General features: G+C 39.6%; 2 protein-coding genes across 2 annotated transcripts in view; one reads left to right on the forward strand and one right to left on the reverse strand.

Moving 5' to 3' along the window:
• ATF6 (activating transcription factor 6) overlaps positions 1-22,567 on the forward strand; it is a 231,444-nt gene that overhangs the window by 33,501 nt on the left and 175,376 nt on the right. Inside the window, exon 8 of the mRNA XM_044916028.1 lies at positions 6,521-6,741. Within this exon, the coding sequence (XP_044771963.1) occupies positions 6,521-6,741 (221 nt within the window). The remainder of the gene's footprint in view (positions 1-6,520; positions 6,742-22,567) is intronic.
• LOC110588151 (multifunctional protein ADE2-like) lies at positions 16,246-17,988 on the reverse strand. The gene is given in 3 exon segments (XM_044915974.1): positions 16,246-16,369; positions 17,202-17,838; positions 17,841-17,988. Coding segments are annotated over 3 exon segments (909 nt in total).

Consider the following 22,567-nt stretch of genomic DNA (forward strand, 5'->3'; position numbering starts at 1 on the left):
TCAACAGGGTCTATGTCTTCCCAAAAGTTAAGAATTTAAACTTGTGAAGAACCTCATTATGGTTCCCATAAGCTCTTAAAAACACAAGTATAAAAAGCAAAAGCCGTACATTAATATGACTAGTGTGTGAAGCAAGGGGTATTCCTAAGAATATGCTCTTAGCAGACCATGTTCAATTGATAGAAGACAAACCATTCTTTTCTGAGCAGTTTATCAGGTTCAGAAACCTGAATCATACATTATTCAGAATGTCAGTGCCTGCCCATTATCTGAAGATAGTATTTATGTTTGCTAATATAAGGCACTTGTGTAGTACAGTCCAGAGAGTTGGTGGTGTTGTAACATACAGATTTAAGTGTATGTTTTCCATTTATTTATTTTTTAAAGATTTTATTTATTTATTTGACAGAGATAGACAGAAGAGCACAAGCAGAGGGAGTGGCAGAGGGAGAGGGAGAAGCAGGCTCTGCACTGAGCAGGGAACCCGATGCGGGACTCGATCCCAGGACCCTGAGATCATGACCTGAGCCGAAGGCAGACGCCCAACCATCTGAGCCACCCAGGCGCCCCTGTTTTCCATTTATTTGAAATAAAGAGGTAGAGGGGAAATATAGGAGAGGCATTTTATAATTAATGTAAGTATCAATAGTAAATATTTTTACCCTTAAAAAAGAAGAAGTAATTTTTACAGGATTAAGTTCAAATTCTCCAACTTGGAAGTAAAGCCCACCGTGGTTTGGCTCTAGTTTAGTTTTCTAACTTTACATTATAATCACTCTTTTTTATAAACCCAACTTCCTCTTCTAGCCCAACCAGTCTGACCTCTGTCCCTTGAATTCTCTCGTTTTTCCTAGTTTCTTGGCTCAGACCATTCTGTCTGCCTGAAACAACTTCTGTAACCAAGTCCTATACATCCATTAAGACTGTTAGGAGGAGTGCAGGTGAGAGATGATGAAAGCCTGGTATGTCCGTGAAAATGGAGAGCCAGGATAGAGGGTGCAGAGGTTAAAACATGCAGAATCATAGGCTTGGTTATTGGATGGTTTGGAAGGGGGATGAAGGATAGAGAGGAACGTATCCTACGACATCTTGGGCTTGTTGGGTAGATAATAGTGCAGAATCATTGAAATGGAGGATAGAGGTAACATAACTTACCCCAGGTCATTCTGCTCCTGAGAAGTAGAGGCAGAACTAGAGCCCAGTGGTCTGGCTCAGAGTCTGTTTAATTAGTCATGATACTAGATTGCCTCTAAAGGAATGGGGAGATGTGCTCTTTGATCTCCAGAATTCTAATTGGGGAGTTAACATATTTACATAAACAAATAACAGTGACTATGAGAACTAATGAATTAATAATATAATAATATATGCAGTGCCTTTATGGAAGCTCTTATATAGAAATGGAAATTAATAATAATAATATATAATAGCTAACATTAAAGTTCTTACTGTGTGGTAGACACTGTTGTGTTTAAGTGCATTATCTTATTTAATCGTTACATTGGCTCTGTGAAGATGGGTACTATTATTTTCATTTTATAGATGAGAAAATTAAGACACAGAGGAATCATTTACCCCAAGTCACACAGCTATATTATTTTGGACAAAGTAGGCATTCAATAAATGTTTGATACATAGTTTGAAATCCTTGAAGAAAATTGAAAGGAAGAATACCTATCACAATCGGTGAGTCATACGTAGTCAGAAGTATTTAGCATTGAATCTAGCCATGTTCCAGTGGTTCCATTAGGGGGGATTTGTATGTAATGTCAGGGAGGATTTTGAGCATGCTGAAATGGATAAACAGTCTTATGGTTGTCCTTTTTGACTGTCTTCACACTAGGGACACTAATTACTATGTTCAGCTGCTAACTCCTTAAGGCCCAAAACAGTCCTTTGCATTGCATTCTATGATCCATGAGCATCTAGCAGGTCATTGTTTAGCAAGTCACCATGAGAGTTTTTCGTTTTCTTGAACACGTTGTAATAGAAGTTTCTCCCCATTCTGTCTTGAACCCAGGCATGCCTAGAATATTTAGAGGATTCTTGATTTGGATGCTAGGTAATATGAGGATAGTTGGGCACCATGGGATGTTCATTATAGAAAACAGGAGGCAGCAGTGGCCTGGTAGGACTGGGAGCTGCATTAGGTACACAGACCCTGCCTCTGTGTTGCACCCTCTCCTTTCCTCCATGAGGCAGTTCTCTCAGCAAGGAGATGGTGATAACTAGGCAATGGACGGTACAGACTTGGGTTATTTTTCTAAATTAGTTTTAAGAAATACCACAAAGCCATTGACATGTGTTAACTGCAGCTAGAAGTGTGATCCTTTCTTTGAAATGTTTAATTCTTTACATTTACCATCTCCTCTGCTCTTTGGAATAATCCCAAAGTTCACCAAACAGTGTTTCGTTCTGGGATCTTTTTATTATAATTTTTTTTTTTAAGATTATTTATTTGACAGAGAGAGACACAGCGAGAGCAGGAACACAAGCAGGGAGAGTGGGAGAGGGAGAAGCAGGCTTCCCGCAGGGCAGGGAGCCCGATGCGGGGCTCGATCCCAGGACCCAGGGATCATGACCTGAGCCAAAGGCAGACGCTTAACGACTGAGCCACTCAGGCGTCCCTTTATTGTAATTTTTAAACTGAGAAGATGTGGAACACTGCTTCCAATAATGCTCTTCTCAAAGTATTGGTTTAACTCAGTGGTTCCCACCCTACAGATGTGGACCCCAGGGTATGGGTGGTGGGAGTAGTGGCCTGTGGCATATTTTGCAAGGCATCTGCAAACCCGTATATCTGGCAGGTATTTTCTGTAGACGGAATAATTTGTTTTATACTCCTGTTTTTCAAATTTTCGTGGCTATAGTTCAGATTAATAAACTACGGATTTATTTTAAATTGTTACTAAGTTTTGTTGTTGTTGTTTTAAGTCGGCTTCATGCCCGGCGTGGAGCCCAGTGTGGGGCTTGAACTCATTAGTCTGAGATCAAGACCTGAGCTGAGATCAAGAGTCGGGTGCCCAACTGACTGAGCCACCCAGGTGCCCCTGTTACTAAGTTCTTAATAGCCTTTTCTCATCATGTATTTTCTCAATCCTGCAACTGAAAGGACAGCCATGATCATCTTGGGTGACCATGATACTTTTTGATATTAAAGAAAAGTAATTCTGTTCAGTGTGGGAGCACTTGGTTTAAGTTTTACATGATAAGGAGTACGTCTTCTCATAGTACCAGATTGTACTTTCTTTCTTTTTTTTTTTTTAAGATTTTGTTTATTTGAGAGAGAGTGTTGCACGTGTGCGCAAGCGAGCAGGGGGAGGAGCAGAGCGTGGGAGAATCTCAAGCAGACTCCCTGCTGAGCTCGGTGCCCTACATGGGTCTCAGTCTCATGACCCTGAGATCATGACCTGGGCCAAAACCAAGAGTTGGACGCTTAATGAACTGAGCCACCCAGGCACCCCCCAGACTGTAATTTCTTAATAAGTGTTATTAAAAAACCTGACACTTGGTCATGAGCTATATTTTTTTTTTTTTTTTTTTACTTATTTTATTTTTTATTTTATTTTTATTCTTATGTTAATCCCCATACATTACATCATTAGTTTTAGATGAAGTGTTCCATGATTCATTGTTTGTGCATAACACCCAGTGCTCCATGCAGAATGTGCCCTCCTCAATACCTACCACCAGGCTAACCCATCCTCCCACCCCCCTCCCCTCTAGAACCCTCAGTTTGTTTTTCAGAGTCCATCGTCTCTCATGGTTCGTCTCCCCCTCCGATTTCCCCCGCTTCATTCTTCCCCTCCCGCTACCTTCTTCTTCTTCTTCTTTTTTTTTCTTAACATATATTGCATTATTTGTTTCAGAGGTACAGATCTGAGATTCAACAGTCTTGCACGATTCACAGCGCTTACCAGAGCACATACCCTCCCCAGTGTCTATCACCCAGTCACCCCATCCTTCCCACCCCACCCCCCACTCCAGCAACCCTCAGTTTGTTTCCTGCGATTAAGAATTCCTCATATCAGTGAGATCATATGATACATGTCTTTCTCTGTTTGACTTATTTCACTCAACATAATACCCTCCAGTTCCATCCACGTCGTTGCAAATGGCAAGATCTCATTCCTTTTGATGGCTGCATAATATTCCATTGTATATATATACCACATCTTCTTTATCCATTCATCTGTTGATGGACATCTTGGCTCTTTCCACAGTTTGGCTATTGTAGACATTGCTGCTATAAACATTGGGGTGCACGTACCCCTTCGGATCCCTACTTTTGTATCTTTGGGGTAAATACCCAGTAGTGCAATTGCTGGATCATATGGTAGCTCTATTTTCAACTTTTTGAGGAACCTCCATACAGTTTTCCAGAGTGGTTGCACCAGCTTGCATTCCCACCAACAGTGTAGGAGGGTTCCCCTTTCTCCGCATCCCCGCCAACATCTGTGGTCATGAGCTTTTTATTTTATTTGTATTTTTATTTGTATATTTGGCCTAAGCATATTTATATCTGCTTATGAGTCATTTCCTCATTTAAATGTTTTTATTTCATAAAAGAAGTTTTTCCAAGGGAAAAGGAGATAAAAATGTTTAGAGATCATTTTTGTCCAAGTAAATTGTACTTATTACAAATCTGTGAAATTACTTTCAGATCTTTCTTGCTAACTTATTAGTTTATCTGGGATAAAATGCTATTAACTAAATTCTAGTTTTAGTGTGCTTTTTGAGGCCATCTGAAACAAAGACTTTGATTTTAAGTGATTTTTTTTTAAGCTAAGACAGGTGTTCTTAAACAGGTGTTCTGAAGTATTATTTAGATTTTTAGTTTTTCTTGATCCTTTGAAATACCAAGCTGAATTTTACGTGGGTCATGTTACACTGGCTGGAAGTATAATGCTTTTTTTTTTCCTTGAAGAAGAATTATAAATATTTATGTAATATTAGTTGCTGGTTACTGTAGTGCTTTTCTTTTGCTAGATAGGCTCAAGCAGCTGTGGGTATTGGGGGAGGCTTTCAGCACCTTATAAAATTGGCCAGATCTGAAAGGAAGCATTCAGCAGGCAAGTGAGATTTCTAATAGAGCAGTTATGAGTTACAGGAGTCTTCTTTAGGTTAATGATACTAAGTCTCCTCAGATTAGCATAATTTAAAAAATAATGTTAAATGTGAAGATTAAGAAAAGATTTGGAAGCTATTTTGTGTGTGTAGGGGGAGTTGGTATTATCTACAGACTATTTTAAGTTACAGATTGGTTTCCTGTGCTTGTTCACTGTGAACTCATCTCAAATGGTTTTAACGTTTTTTTTTTAACAAGGATATTGTGAACAATTTTATAAAAATATGTATATTTTTAATAGTAGCATACAGTGTTATTAGTTTCAGGTGTACAGTGTAATGACTGAACAATTCTGTACATGACTCAGTGCTCATCACAGTAAGTGTACTCTTTGTCCCCTTTGTTTCACCCATCCCCCACCCACCTCCCTGATGGCAACCACCAGTTCTCTTTATTTAAGAGTCTGTTTTTTTTTAAATTTTTGTTTCTGTTTTTTTTAGAGACAGAGTATGACAGGGCAGTGGGGCAGGGGTGGCAGAGGGAGAGGGAGAGAGAGAATCTCGAGCAGGCCCCATGCCCAGCTTGGAGCCTGACACAGGGCTCATTCTCATGGCCCTGAGATCACGACTCGAGCTGAAATTGAGAGTCTGACGCTTAATTGACTGAGCCACCCAGGTGCCCCTAGAGTCTGTTTTTGTTGTTGTCTCTTTTCTCTGTTCGTTTGTTTTGTTTCTTAAATTCCACATATGAGTGAAATCATACGGTATTTGTCTTTCTTTGACTTATTTCACTTAGCATAATGCTCTCTAGATCTATCCATGTTTTTGCAAATGGCAAGATCTCATTATTTTTTATGGCTGAATAATATTCCATTGTATATATACACCACATGTTCTTTATCCATTCATCAATTAATGGATACTTGGATTGCATCCATATCTTGGTGGGAAATGTTGCTGCAAGTTTTAACATTTTTGATATTTGTAGCCCCTGTCCTTCCACATATTGAATTACTGAATCTCCGTTTATATATTTTTGGTGCTGTATTTCTAAATCCTATTAATTTAAAATACGTGGCTCTCAGTGTTCAGTATAAAAGATTCATATTTATAATATGAAAAATACTTTTTAGCACTCATAAATTTCAGTGGTTAATAGAGAAATCTATGTATAACTTAGCAAGTTTGACTTGGATACAGTTGAGAAAAAAGTGTGGAAATACATTGTTCATGATAACTTCATAGGGAGCAAATTTAGTTGGTTTCATTCAAAACAAAACAACAAAAATCACTGTGCGTGTGTGCTGCTGTTGATTATGTTTTAATTGGTGGTTTTAAATCCCCTCAGTGTCCTCCTCCTATTGTATCTGCGGAAGAGACCTAAATTTTAACACCGTCCTTTGCCACAATGGTTATGCACACTCTGACTCCTTCCCTTTTTCCTCCACTGCAGGTCCGACCGTCATGCTTTCTCAGCCTGCCGTTGTACAACTTCAGGCTCCTGGAGTTCTGCCCTCTTCTGCTCCAGTCCTTGCTGTCGCTGGGGGAGCCACACAGCTACCTAATCACATGGTGAATGTGGTACCGGCCCCTGTGGCAAACAGCCCAGTGAATGGAAAACTGTCAGTGACTAAACCTGTTCTACAAAGTACCATGAGAAGCGTGGGCTTGGACGTAAGTGTTGAAACTTCATGCTTTATCATACCTGATTTAAAAAAACAACAAAGCCAAAGCACATCGTTTTGTTTTTGTTGCCTTGTTTTTGCTTTTTAAAGTTTGTTATATTGCCTTGGCAAATTATTATGTTAGAATCTAAGCGAAAAGGTTTTAAAAAGTCTGAAGTTGTTTGATGAAAAGGGACGTACACATACTTTCCTCTGTAACTCCTTCTTTCAAACCCTCTTCTCACATTCTTCAAGGCCCTCCCCCAACCCAGTCAGACGGTAGTATTTTCCAAGACTCTTTCATGTCTCCTGATTGAAATGTTTTTGGCAATTCCCAGATAAGAGTCTGTAGACTATTTTTTTGTCAGGGTTTATATTTACCTTCTCTCTTGACTTATTGAAGTGTTTTCACCACTGCATAATGATGACTTGCTACTGTTAGGAGTTCTCTCTCTTAATGATTAGTTGGTATTCCCATCTTTGCAAATCCTCAGATTTTCTAGCATGTCTTAGGGTTTTTGTTTTTGTTTTTGTTTTTTTAATAATTTATAAATCACGGAAAGTTTCCTAAGACTGGTCTTCCTTAAAGCCAATTATAGCATTTGCCAGCTAATTCTTGCTTTCTTTAAAAGTGATACAAAAATATCTCATGTTATGTATTAAGTAGTAATTGAATATTATGGGCCTAAAGTTTAATGAAATTAAAGTCAAATAATCATTTTGACAGTGGATTCTCTTAAATTGTTACTGGGAAGGCAAACCCGTATGTGTTTTCTTTAAAATAAAAGTAGATATTATGGGTTGTTAATGTTGCTACTCTACCTTTTCTTTAGGTAGTGCAAAATACTTTCAAAATTTTGTGAGTTATTAAGGTTATTGTGGTATTATCTGATGTACCATAATTTATTAACCAGCATGTTAGTAGCCCAGTAGTGAAATTGTTCCACTGTTGAATGAACACAACTAAGTAATTTCAATCAGCAATATTTTAAAGACCCATAACAAAGGAATATTATCTGATGAAAGTAGAACTTTGAAGATCTACAGTAATTCTCATGGTTTATATAGGTTTTGAAAACAGTGTTTATCCAGACATTGAAGAAAATTAGAGTCGAACGAGAATAGACATGGATAGTACAGGATTAGCTTTGACTGTTAATGTTCATTTATTTTGAGCACTAGAGAAGGTTAAGCACAGTGGTTATGGCGTAATAGGCACTAATACACAGTATGTGCTTCAGTTGAAGATGAAATGATATGATGCTGGAATTTTCTTAAAATACTCTGGGGCAGGGGGCGAGGAGCACAGGATGGAGGAAACAAGATCGGCAAAATGTTGATAATCATCAAAATTGTTGGTAATCTTTCTCTCCTTTTGGTGTGTGGGAAAATTTCCACAATAAGTAAGTAACAACAAAAGTCCAAAAATATCCTGTGCTGTTTTCAATTAAAAAGTTATACAGCCAGTAAAAGAAAGGGTATGTGTTTCATAGGAGACTGAGACAGCTAAGAATGATGAGAGTATTTTTAAAATGATCCTTTAAAATTTCCTTTTAATTCTCTTTAAATTATGAATTGGAATGTTTCTTCTGTGATACTCCCAAACGGAACTAGCAATAGAAAATATTCAAAGTTGTCTTTTTTATGGGGTAGGGGCAGAGGGAGAGGGAGAGAGAGAATATCAAGCAGACTCTCCACCAAGCACGGAGCCTGATGTGGGGCTCAGTCCCACCACCCTGAGATCATGACCCAAGCCGAAATCAAGAGTCGGATGCTCGACTGACTGAGCCACCCAGGTGCCCCTCAAAGTTGTCTTTATATCATGTTAGGACATTTAAACTATTTATTATGAAATATCTTAGACATGAAAAAAGGTAAAGACTAAATAGAACTTAAAAAAATATAGATCAACAGTATGTCACAGTTGTTAAATTATTTGCATAGTGTTAGTCTGTATTCTTGGCCTTCTAATATCTGATCGTGGGACAGTCCAGAGGCGTGTGGCAAGGATAGGGAAGATGTCTTGAAACTATGTCCTAGGTAGAGGAATGGTTTAAGGGTTGGAATGACTCTATAAACTGAAGAAGAGAACACTGAACATAGGTCTGGGAGCTGATTCCAGGACATGAAGGTTGATGTGTGGAAAACAGAATGATTGTTCTGGGTTATTCCAGAGGACTCAGCTGGAATAGGTGCAGGTACATTATAGAAAGGTTTCTTCTCATCCTAAAGTTCTTTAAAAACAGGAGGAAGGGGACGCCTGGTTGCTCAGTTGGTTAAGCATCTGCCTTCGGCTCAGGTCATGATCCCAGGGTTCTGGGATCGAGTCCTGCATCAGGCTCCCCGCTGAGCAGGGAGCCTTATTTTTTTTTTTTTTTTTTCTTTAATTTGAGTAATTTATTTTTTTTTTAAGATTTTATTTATTTATTTGACAGAGAGAGACACAGCGAGAGAGGGAACACAAGCAGGGGGAGTGGGAGAGGGAGAAGCAGGCTTCCTGCAGAGCAGAGAGCCCGATGCGGGGCTCGATCCCAGAACCCTGGGATCATGACCCGAGCCGAAGGCAGACGCTTAACGACTGAGCCACCCAGGCGCCCCTGAGCTCTTGCATCCTTAAGAATGCTCTGTAAATTTGGTGAATAATTTACTGATGAAGTCTCAGTCAACATTGAACTGGGGGATATGTGAGATGCAAAAGTAGAGGACCAAGAGGTATTTTTTTTTTTTAGCAATATTTATTGGCTAGAGTTGTTACTGCTTTCCAGAATTTAGAGTTGACAGTATTATAGAAGAAAGATTTCATGTACTGTGTGTCTAGTGCAAGAGACCTAAAGGTGATTAGAATAAATTTTCTAGTCAAACTGCATTGAGGTTTTGTGCTTATTTTTCCTTGGCCAGCGCATCAGGAAGTGAGCCAGGCCTTTTCGTATGAGTTTTCTGGTAGAAATTTTGACTTAATGTTTATTTCAAGTAAAGAAACATCAGTCTGTCCTATCAGCTGGCCAAGCCGCTCAGGAACCCAAAGTAAATTTGTTCCAGAAGGAGCTGCAGGAAACTTTGATCTGCTGGTATAGTCTCCTGTGTTAGTAACTTGGTTGACCTTAACAGTGCATGTGTTTGTTAGACTGAAGTCCTATTAAATTATGATAAATTTGAAGTAGTATAAATTTCTGATTCAAAATGGCCAAAAAGAAAAATTTTTCATTATGTGCTTTTTGTGCTTTTAAACCAAAAGCCTGGTGAAAAAGCTGTAATTCAGCAAAAGAAAGCATATCAGTCTTTTGTGGCTTTATAATGCTGACATGGCTTCTTTTTTCCTACCTTTTTTGTTCTTTTAGAGTTTGGCTAGTTTCACTCTCTAGAGGCCTGCTACTGCCCTAAGTAACGTTTTTTGCATACCATATTCTGCAAACTGCATTAAGTGCCACATTTTCTGTTATGAAACAGTTTGCCTGGTTCAAATTATAATCTCACTCTTCCTGCCTTTTGCTGGTAAATCTGTTCTGTTTAACTCTTGGAAACCCCACCTAAGTTTTCAAGAAATATGGTTGGTTTTTGGCTCTGATCGTGATGGAAAAAATGAACATGGTCTCTCGTTTCAGTGTAGAAATTCTCTTACGCAGTTTCTTAGTAAAAGGCAATGTTGGAACTGCAAAGGTGCCTTCATAGGAGAGGGTGCTTATCTTTCTTTAAAGGGCTATTGAATGTTGCCAGACATCAAGCCAAGGACTTGAAAGCTGTAACTACTACTCTGTACCCGTTATAATTCCATAAAGTTCATGAAACATTATGGCCCCAGTTTTAGGGCTGTGGAGTTAATATTGTTGTGGTTATTTTGTTTGGGATAAAAGACCAGGAAAAAAAAGGTGGTGAAATTATATTCTGCGACCTCCGCCGTGGACCCAGGTGGAGCAAAAACCCTTAATGGAAGTCAGTAGGCGGTGACAATGGAAAGAAAATGATAAGGAGCTAGGTCAGAATGAGAAATACCAAATGGGAGGCTGATCAAGGGTACAGGCTCTCCTGACAGGAGGCCTCAGGCCTTCCTCTTAGCCCATTCACCCCATTAAGCATCTTATAAACCCTTTATTCTTGCACTCTTTCTAATTCTTCACTTGGAGACCTTGATCCCTCCCAACCCGGTCCCTAGCCTTTGGGAGTCTCTGTCCTGGTCACTAAAGCCATCATGAGAAGCTGGGTGCCGGGGGATATCCCTTTCCACCTGCCTGCAGGTATTAGAAATAGTGTGAAGGGGATTCCTCTGGCATACCGAACTGGAACTTTGTTATTTCTTTTCTCTGGAGACAGCGTTATACAGTTAGGTTCAAGATTTCAGGTATTGTTAGTACTGTGAGCGTGAAGGTGATGTGATCTGGGCCCAAACGGGGCCAGTGCGCACAGTGTTCCTTTATGGCAGTGCAGGAAGGCTGAGCTTTGGGAGTCTGGCACTTTTACAACACGCAGTGAGCAAGTTTCCTCATTGTCCAGAGGAAGACATTACCTCATCTCTCAAGGTTTTTTGCTGGAAACACAGCCCTGAGAAAGGGCCTGGGTAAAGAGTGGTTAGGGCCTTGTATTCTTGGCATGCCCAGGAAGACGTATAGTAGCAGGACTCCCAAGAGACCCCTAGAGAAGTATCTTTCAAGAAAAACATGCATCTAAAATAATTCGTTTACAGTGCAAAGCAATGCGGAGAAACTCTTAGAAAAACGGAGAGTGCCTACGTTCTATTTCGGAAACAAAACAAAACAAAACACATTATTTCTAATGACACTTAAGCTGCTTATTTTATCTGTAACACCCAAGAATAAGTCCTCTGTTAGGTCCAAGTGTGAGCTGCATATCCATCCTTAAATAATGTGGCCAGCCTAGATCTAAGAAGATAAGTAATGAATAGATACTTTTTAGTGACTAAACTCTTTAACAACAAAGACATTGAGATCATATTTCTTTAGGCTTTAAAATAGAGGAATCCATCAGAACAAATTCACCAGGAAGGATTTGGAGACCTGAAAAGCTATCCAGATTTTAGTAAAAATATTACTTCTGTGCTGATTACTTTTCTGGCTTTGCTGCTACCAGGGACTCTGCAAATCAAAGAAAAATGTGCTTTGTTCAAACACTTGTAGTTTCTCTAAAAAAAAACAATTTATCTTGAATAAGGACTTCGGCAAGTAATGTCATTTGTGGTTACAGTAGCTTTGGAAAGGGAAGTGAACAGAAGGTGATTTTATTCCCGCCCCCCCCCAACCCCCCCCGGCCCCCAGTTGTATTGTATTAGGTTAGATTTATGTCCCAGCAACTGGAGCATTCTTTGTTCTGTTATTTTCAGTTTAGCATCTTTTTTAAATTTTTTTATTATTTTTTAAAGGTTTTATTTATTTGACAGAGAGAAAGAGCCAGAGAGGGAACACAAGCAGGGGGAGTGGGAGAGGGAGAAGCAGGCTTCCTGCGGAGCAGGGAGCCCAATGCGGGGCTTGATCCCAGGACCCTGGGATCATGACCTGAGCCAAAGGTAGACGCTTAACGACTGAGCCACCCAGGTGCCCCTCAGTTTGGCATCTTGATAAGGTTAATAATTATTTTTAAAGGAATGCTGATTTCCTTTCCTGCCACCTGTCCCTGGAGACAGTCCTTCCATGCCCCGGATACTTTATAGCCACTCGGTCCCCCTGCCCAGAAGCAGTCATTGTTACTCATTTTTTGTGTATCTTCCCTGAGACCGTTCCTTAATATATTAGTGTTTATAGTTTTACCCATTTACCTGTTCTACAGAAATGGTAAAGAGCATGTCCATTCTGTCCTGCACCTTGCTTTTCTCCTTTGGTGTATCTTAGGGAACTCTCCATAGCAGTACATAAAAAATTTTATTCCTTTATTTATTTATTTATTTATTTTTAAAGATTTTATTCATTCATTTGACAGAGAGAGAGGGAGACACAGTAAGAGAGGGAACACAAGCAGGGGGAGTGGGACAGGGAGAAGCAGGCTTCCCGTGGAGCAGGGAGCCCGGTGCGGGGCTGGATCCCAGGACCTTGGGATCATGACCTGAGCCGAAGGCAGATGCTTAACGATTAAGCCACCCAGGCGCCCCTCTTATTCCTTTAATAGCTGCATGGTAGTCTGTTTCGTAAGGGTGTTATAATTACTTAAGATTTTTGCAGTTTTTTTCTTTGTAAGCATTCCTCCATCAAATAACTTGGTACTTATTTAATTTTGTTTATGTGCAAGTATATCTGTAGGAGAAATTCCTAGAACTAAAATGAGAGAGACGCAGAAGGTGTAGGTGGTTTCTCGATATTGATAAATATTGTCAAATGGCCCGCCATCTAGTAGTTCTAATTCATCCTTCCACTTTGAGTGTGTGAGAGTGCCAGTCACGGGGCTTCTCGGAGGAGTCTGTGGACAGTGTCTCCACAAATAGTTCCCCTTTTCCTCACCTCACCCCTTTCCTTGCATAATTGTTTAGAACACTGGGTATGTGCATTTGTCTGGAGAGAGAGTCTGTAGCTTCTTATGTAATTTTTTTTAATAGCTTGTTGAGATAAAATTCACACCCCATAAAGTTCACCCTTATAAATATAAAATTTAGTGGTTTTCGGTATACTCACAGAGTTGTGCTGCCATCACTGCTAATTCCAGAATGTTCTCATCACCCTAAAAAGAAGCTCCGTACACATTAGCAGTCATTCCTATTCTGATCTTCTCCCCATCCCCTGGCAGCCACTAATCTGCTTTCTGTTTTTTGGAATTGCCTATCCTGGACATCTCATGTCAATAGAATTATACACAGTGTGGCCTTTTGTGTATGACTTCTTTTACTTACCATAATGTTTTTCAAGGTCCATTCAAATCATAACATGTATCAGTACTTATTCCTTTTTATTACCAAATAATTTTCCATTGTTTGGCTAGGTGGTATTTTGGATTATCCATTTATCAGTTAATGGAGATTTGGGTGGTTTCCACTTTTTGGCTATTATGAATAATACTGCTTTGAACATTCATGTATAAGTTTTCATAGTCTTTTTGAAACCCTTTTTAATATAGAGAGTATTTACAAATCAGTGAGAAAAATGCAAGTTAACCCAACACCAAATGGACAAAATATGTGAATAGATAATTCACAGAAGAGAATGGCAGGTATTTCAATGAAAGTATCAATGGCTATATATTCTTTTTTTAAAGATTTTTTTTTTTTTTTATTCATGAGAGACAGAGCGAGAGAGAAAGGCAGAGGGAGAAGCAGGCTCCCCGCGGAGCAGGGAGCCCGATGCGGGACTCGATCCCAGGACCCTGAGATCATGACCTGAGCCGAAGGCAGACGCTTAACCATCTGAGCCACCCAGGCGCCCTCAATGGCTATATATTCTTGAAGGGGTATGCCCTCTGAAGGATTACTATTTTAAAATATGTGAAAGAATATTAATTATTAATAGAAGAGAACTTTTGACTGGTTAAAGAATGATATTCAGGGATTAAAAGTGTTATGGTTAATATTTTCTGTGGCTCTTATCTCCCTTTGCTATTATGAGTTCCAGAGAAAAGTATCTGTCTGTCTTTCTTGTAATTCCCTGGCGTTGTATGTGCACTGCAGCCCTGCAAGTGTGTGTGTGTGTGTGTGTGTGTGTGTACATGTGCATTAGACTTTGTATGTGGTAATAATGTCAGATATTTAAAAGTTGAAGAAACAAAAGTCCTCTAGAGAACACCCATGTACCTTCACCCATTAACCTGTTATCATTTTACCCCATTTGCTTTATTAGTTCTTTCTTTCTGTCTCTCTACACACAGACTCCATTCCCCCCCCCCCAAACTATTGTAGAGTAAGTTACATACCTTATAGTCCTTTACTGCCAATATTTCAGTGTGTATTTTTTCAGAACAGGGATATTCTCCTACATACCCACAGTACAGTTACCAACTTTATAAATTTCATTTGTAAAATACTTTAATCCACTGTCAGTATTATAGTTTTGTTGGTTGACCTAGTAATATCCTTTATCGAATTTTTTCCCTTCCAATACAGGACCCAGTCTAGGGCCAGATACTGCATTTAGTTGTCTTGTCTCTTTAGCTTCTTTTAATCTGGAACATTTCCACAGTCTTTGTCTTTTTGATGCTTTAGAAGAATTTGGCTCTTTTCTAATATGGTTGTTTGTTTTTTTTTTTTTAAGATATATTTATTTATTTTAGAGAGAGGGAGAGAGCGTGTGAGCAGGGGGCAGAGGCAGAGGGAAAGAGAGAGAATCCTCAAGCAGACTCCCCACTGAGTGTGGAGCCCGACGCAGGGCTCAGTCCCAGGACCCTGACATCATGACCTGAGCTGAAATCAAGAGCCAGCCATTTAACCAACTGAGCCACCCAAGTGCCCCCCGATATAGTTTTAATAAGTACTTCACATTCATACTGGATTATAAGTCACATATTTTTACATACTTCTATTTGATTCTCACAAAACGCTTGTGGAGTGGGTGATATTTCCATTTCACCGTGAAAGGAGTGAGTTGGTTAGGTGTTTTAGCCAAGGCCATAGTGCTGAGATGGCTAATATTGATGAAGTGGTGTGTGCCACACTTGTCTAAGTGCGTGACTCACAGATACTCGCTTTAAACCTGACAGCCCTTTGAGGTGAACGAGAGCCCTGATACATACAGGGTAAGGAGCAGCCTGAGGGATCTCGGAGGAGTGTGAATTAGCTTTTTATTCTTATGCCGTTTTTCTGCTTCTGCAGCGATTAAATGTGACTTCCAGATTTTGTCTGTTTTTGTTTTTGTTTTTTAAGTCATTTTTAAAATTTCAAATCTGTGAAAATAGAAGCTGGAATGCGGGCAGACAATTTCAATATTGCTTTAGTTGCACAGTTGATCTGAGCAGCTGTGGGGCACATTGGTGATGGAGTTAAGAATTTTTGCCTCCTCACTCAGTTTGTTCATAGCTGCAGGGTCTCTCTTTTTACTGACATTTACCTGTGTGTGGTACATGATAGTTTACAGAGACCCTCACGTCCATGAGTTGTGTAATCCTCACCTCAGTCATCTGACCTGCTCCAGTTGAGCTGGGATTCAGGCCTAGGCCTTGTCTTGGTCCGGTGCTTCTTTCACTACTCTGCGCTCCGTTAATGGGGCTTCACTTTCACGGCAGCCCTGCTGCAGTGCACACGTCAAATTGCCTACGTCTTGAAACTCGCTTCTCCCTTTTCTCCCCCTCTACAATGTATTCTTTTAATTTTTTTTTTTTTTAAATGTTTTATTTATTTATTCATGAAAGTCAGAGAGAGAGAGAGAGGCAGAGGGAGAAGCAGGCTCCCCGCCTAGCAGGGAGCCCGATGCGGGACTTGATCCCAGGACCCTGGGATCATGACCTGAGCCGAAGGCAGACGCTTAACCATCTGAGCCACCCAGGCGTCCCTATTCTTTTAATTTTTAAAAATTTCAGCTGTTGGTTTTAAGTCTTCAGAGACGAAGTATAAGGGCCGAGCTTATACGACCGATTTGGTGATCTCAAGTAAAATTTACAGCAAAGTTAATCTCATCCGTATCTCGTGAACGCAGTAGTCATTACTAGGACCTGTGGCAAACCAGAATACTTGTTTAGCATCAGTACTAGGACCATTTTGGTTTTGGAGGGAATGAGACCTTCAGAGGATTAATGGAATGGGTCTCAAGTTTTTGCCCACAATCCACAGTAAGAAATGTGTTTTACATCTTTCTTATCACACACAGTCTAGTGAAACAGTAAACTCTCACTGCATAGAAAGTATTCTGTTTTCTTTTATTCTACCCTGTGCTTTTCTGTCAGTTTTTGTAAGGCTCTTGTGAGCCCCACTGAATTTATCATACTACTTGATATTTGGGTTTATAATAGTTTCAAAAACACCATTCTGGTCTAACTCCCTGTATTACTGTGTAAATAGGCCCCGGGAGAAGAAATGACCCTTCTAAGATCTTTCAGTTAATTGATTGCTATGCTGAAATAAGAATTAAGGACACCCAACTTCCAGTGTTGTATTGTCTTCTAATGACTTAAATTGCTATTACCTTTTTTTCTTTTTTAAGTAGGCTCCACACCCATGTGATCAAGACCTGAGCCGAGATCCAGAGTCAGATGCTTAACTGACTCAGCCACCCAGGAACCCCTAAATTACTATTACTCTTAAGTATCTACACCAAGTATTTCTAGGGACATAGGAAGCAGAGGAATCACTAACTGAAGGCACAGGAAACTGCTCTGAGGGTCCTTTGATGATCCCTGTGCATAGGACTTTCTCCACTCTTCTTTGTTTTTTTTTTAACTGCACCTTCTCACTTTTATTTTCCTTTTTTTAAAAAAAGGTTTTATTTATTAATTTATTTAGAGAAAGAGCATGCAAGCAGAGGGAGGGGCAAAGGGAGGGAGCAAGAATCCCAAGCAGACTCTGCGGTGAGCGGAGAGCCCGATGTGGGGTTCAACTCCATGATCCTGAGATACTGAGATCCTGACTCGAGCTCCACTCTTTCTGCAACCCACCCAACATTTTTCTTCACCATCTGGAGCCCTTCGGGAGTTACTTCCTTGAGGTCACGATAGGACTGTTTATCTTTCTCTTGGCTTCGATATCCTGATGACCAGAGTCTCCAGGAATCATCATCCATAACATCAGCAAGAACAATTTCTTTGGTGGTTACATCACCACCAAATTCAATCTTTGTATCAACTGGTATACAGTTCTGGGGCAAGCAGGATTTCTCCAGTATTTCAGAAATAGCCTGTGTAGCATGACTCATGATGTCCACTTCAGTCTGGCCTATAACAAGTCCAGCAAAGCAAAATTTTGCAGCAATTAGCTGTTCCTCAGACCACTGTGGATCGTTATTGGCATTGTCCTTGAAAAACAGCTCCACTTTAGGTGGGTAAAACTTATATCTCTCCTTGACACCAGGATTCCTTTTGAGAAAAGAACCAATTGCTATTCTTCTACAAACCCATTCAATTGGAATCATTTCACACTTAGGTGCAATGAAAGCTGTCTCCCCACATTTTCTGGTGAAAGTAGTTTTGATACCTGCTTCCTTTAACAACTGAAAAATACAACTGGTAGTTTTATTTGAGATTGCAGCTTTTCCTTTAGGTGATTCTTTCTGGCTGCATTTCCTGCTGTTATCTGGTCCTTGGACTGCAGGAGGACTTTTCCTGGACTATCTGGCAATTCATAGACTTCTTTTGTTTTATCCTCATAGAGTTTTTTACCAATATTCAGTACCTCAGCTGTCACCATTATCCTATGTGGGCTGGGGGCAGTGGCCGACTTTCTCCATTCTTGAGGCTAGTGCCCCACAGTGTGGCTTTCGTAAGAGCATCTGGTGGATACTCCTGCCTTTGCCTCTCTACGGGTTGTTTCTCTTCACTCAGAACATGAGGTTGGATAAGGCAGCCTGGACCTACAGTCTAGTAGGGATTTTGTCTATTATTCTTTCTCACTCGGGAAATCACACTGCATGCCCAAAGTCATTCTTCATTTAAAAAAAAAAGGAGATACTTTGCAGGGTGAAGATTATTTCCTTGACTCTGCCAATTAAATGGCTCAGGTTGCCAGTAATGAAGCTTCTTTATTTAATTTTTGATGACTAGGAACTGGGTATAACAAACACACACCCACACAACTTAATAGAAAGAATAAAATAAAATTTTGGCTTTCTGTCATGAGATTTGAGAAGAGTACAGGTAGTATAAGTGGAGATCCCCCCCCCCCTTTTTAAAAGATTTTATTTATTTGACAGAGAGAGACAGTGAGAGAGGGAACACAAGCAGGGGGAGTGGGAGAGGGAGAAGCAGGCCTCCTGCTGAGCAGGGAGCCCGGTGTGGGGCTCGATCCCAGGACCCTGGGATCATGACCTGAGCCGAAGGCAGATGCTTAATGACTGAGCCATCCAGGCGCCCCTCCCCTTTTCTGTTTTAAACAATTTTCTGAGAAAAAGGGAGTATTTTTTTTTTTAATGATTTTTTTAGTTTTAAGTAATCTCTACACCCAACATGGGGCTCAAACTCAAAACCCTGAGATCAAGAGTTGCTTGCTCCACTGACTGAGTCAGCCCAGTGCCCCCCCAAAAAGGAGTATTCTTAAGATTCATAGTAGAAATCAAACTAAAATAATTTATTTGAATATTTGAAATAAGATTGCCACACATTAAATTTGCTAATGATTTTAACTGTACACATTTTTTAGAGTGTATTTGTAAATATATTTACTATGATATGCAATAATATATGTTGGGTAAATTAGAAATGTGTAAGAGAATTTACTTCTTTGGCTTTTAAATCAATTTCAGATAGACACAGCTTCTTTTTGTATGTAATGGAAAAATTGGTTTGTCTGATATGAAGAAGTTAATAACAGTTTGTATATTAATTTAGAGATTCAGTGAAATAAGACTTAGAACTGAGAATGATATGTAGTAAACCAGTGATTCAGTGATCGAGCCCCACATTGGGCTCCCTGCTCAGCGGGAGGCCTGCTTCTCCCTCTCCCACTCCCCCTACTGATTAGGTATCAGTACTTGATCTGGTTTGAGCTCATGTGAGATGTTGGAATGTATTTCTTAGCATTAAAATATCCTATTTTAGTATCTTTGATTTATAGTCATATAGGACTTTGAAGCTCATTTCCTAGCAACATCACAGAATCAGGGGTCTAAATAGTCTATTTTATTTATACGAAGAACATAATACAGTGTTTATTGATTGATAACTTTTAAAAGTAAAAAACAAAATGCAAGCACACATGGAATTTTGACTCAAATTGGTTGAGCCTTCAAAAAGTACTTACTCATTTGTGAAAGTTGTCTCTTTACACAAGTCTTTTTTATAGTCAAATGTTTAATAATGCAACACCATATTACACTATAATGGCACTGAAGGGAGAGAATATTTTACAGCTGTGAAGTTTTTCTTTTTCCAAGGCACAATGCTTGAAGGGAGAGTTGTCTGAAGGCAGGATGATCAGAAACAGGGACTGACCGGCTGTTCACTCATTTTAGTCATGTTAAATCATCTGATATGCCCATAAGAGAGAAATGTCAATTGATTAATGAGCCAGACTATTGATTTTATGTTTTCAGACTGCTAGAGGAGATTACGCTTCTAGATACAAGCGTTTCCATAAGCCTTCCTTTTGACCAAATGCATAATGAAAGTAAGCACAGAGTTCACTGAGGTTAGAGTTCCATGCTGGGATCCAGGACTTCCATTTGGTATTAAAAACAGTGTGTGCTGTTGTGTACTGGGGTTGTGTGTGTTGGGCTTACAGTCAACTGACCTGAGTTCTAGCTGTGGCACTTCTCCCCTCTAACAGTGGATCAAATGATGAGGCTTATTTTAAAGAATCTTTAAAACTATAATAATTTCAGCAAGAGGAGATTAAATATAGAACATCAAAATAATTGAAATACTATGCTGCCGGGTGCCTGGGTGGCTCAGATGGTTAAGCGTCTGCCTTCGGCTCAGGTCATGATCCCAGGGTCCTGGGATCGAGTCCCGCATCGGGCTCTCTGCTCCTTGGGAGCCTGCTTCTCCCTCTGCCCCTCTCTCTCTGTCTCTCATGAATAAATAAATAAAATCTTTAAAAAAAAAAAAAAAAAAGAAATACTATGCTGCCATTCTCATTGCATGTCAAAGATGATCATAACACATTGTATGCAAAAATCAGTTTACAAAGCAGTAATGACAGTCTAATTTTTTTTTTTCTTGTAAAATATACCCCCCCACCAAAATAACAAGCACCGTGGGTGTGTGTGTGTGTGTGGGTGTGTGTGTAGTCTGAAAATCATAATTTTTTTTGTTTAGGAAATACAGAATAACTTAAATATTATATATTCAGATAGCTGAAGATAGCTTGCTGAGCTGTAAAGCTGAAACTCTTGTGTTTGGTGATTCCTGTGGGTTTCATTTATTTTTATTCTCTATCCTTTGTGTTTATTGGTAGTATTGAATATTTATTTTCAGAACTATAGTATCTTTTTCCATGGGAAGAAATGGATGGCCACAGGTGGTTTTCATTTTTTTTTTGCATGAGGCATGTGCACTGACAGCCTTTGAAACTTAAATGCTTTGTAATATGCAGGTGCTTTTATTGTTTATAGAAATTCCTAATCCTTGTTTGAAATTTATTAAATGGTGTTCCATCTGTAAGCCTCCCTAAATTCCATAGATTAATTAGCCTTTGTAAGGTTGCCTTTTATCTAACTTTAGTATAAACTCTTCCATCTGGGAACCTTCTCTTTCCTATGTTTGTTCAGTGTTCTGTGTACTTCAGCACTCTGGTATTAAGTATTAATTATGGACATTGCCGTTCTCAGGAACCATGAAGAACACTAAGAAGAACAGTAGATTGAACAAAGTGGCGTTGTCCAGAGAATAGTTTGCTGTGGTGAATGATCCATCCATCATGGCTTTGCCACTACTGGGTGTGTGGCATTACTGAAGAGTGGGATAGTTACTCCATAGGGAAGTTTTACGGATGATGGTTCTATAAGTTAGCAATCTTTTTTTTTTTTTTTTAAAGATTTTATTCCTTTATTTGACAGAGAGAGACACAGCGAGAGAGGGAACACAAGCAGGGGGAGTGGGAGAGGGAGAAGCAGGCTCCCCACGGAGCGGGGAGCCCGATGTGGGACTCGATCCCAGGACCCTGGGATCATGACCTGAGCCGAAGGCAGACGCTTAACGACTGAGCCACCCAGGCGCCCTATAAGTTAGCAATCTTAAGACGTTTCAGTTAAAGGAAAAAAAAGAGAAAAACACCCTCTTTTGACATCTCATGTGGCTTTTTTTCCTGGTAGGTTCTGATTGAAAGTTTGTTGACAGTATTTACTGCAGAGAGATTGGCTTTGGCTCTTTTGAGGAAATGTAGTATGGGGTTAGAATTGTGTTTTTATTTTTAAAGAAATGAATATTTTTAAAGATTTTATTTATTTTTTTGAGAGAGAGAATGAGATAGAGCATGAGAGGGGGGAGGGTCAGAGGGAGAAGCAGACTCCCTGCTGAGCTGGGAGCCCGATGTGGGGCTCGATCCCAGGACTCCAGGATCATGACCTGAGCCGAAGGCAGTCGGCTTAACCAACTGAGCCAACCAGGCGCCCCTAAAAAATCAATATTAAATGATTTAATTCTATTTACTAGTCTCAGTAAGAATTATTGAATACCACAGAGTGGAATGTTTATTTTTTAAAAACATAAAAGGTCAGTAATTCAGTCATCTGTGTACTTAAATTAATCAACTTAATATTATTTGGTGCTTTTTATGGACTTAATTTTGCTACCTCACCCTCTGCCTCAAATAAATTAGACTAATGCTATAACAGATAGGTTCCATGACTTGTTTAGGAAACATGACAAAAATAATTTTGCTCAGTTAAGTTTTGATTATGGTAGATAATTGAGGGTAGGAAACCAAAATGTAGTTATTACATGGTTTTGGCTTCCAAGGTATAACATTTAGGTTGAGAGAGAGAGTTAATAGTCATGAAACAGTTGAGACCATTAAGTGTTCAGGTGTATTTTCCAAATTATAAGAGAATAAGACATTCAGGGAAGATGGTTTAGCATAATCAGAATGTAGAAGGTCCTTAGAATTAAGTTAGTGGAGGAGACCGCATTCGAAATTGGAGTAAACACTGTGACTAAAGGAATGACTTTAGGCACATGTGGAGATATTAGAGTAGCCTTAAATGATAAGAATCTGGCTGTGGATTGAATAGTTGTCGGGTTAGGGCAGAAGGTGTGGTTGTTTAGAGGGATGGTCACATTATGGGAAGGCTTTGAAAGCAAAGGTGGCCAGCGAGGATGCATGAATAGCTTGT

The sequence above is a fragment of the Neomonachus schauinslandi genome, chromosome 6 (assembly GCF_002201575.2).
Source record: "Neomonachus schauinslandi chromosome 6, ASM220157v2, whole genome shotgun sequence".
Taxonomy (NCBI): Eukaryota; Metazoa; Chordata; class Mammalia; order Carnivora; family Phocidae; genus Neomonachus; species Neomonachus schauinslandi.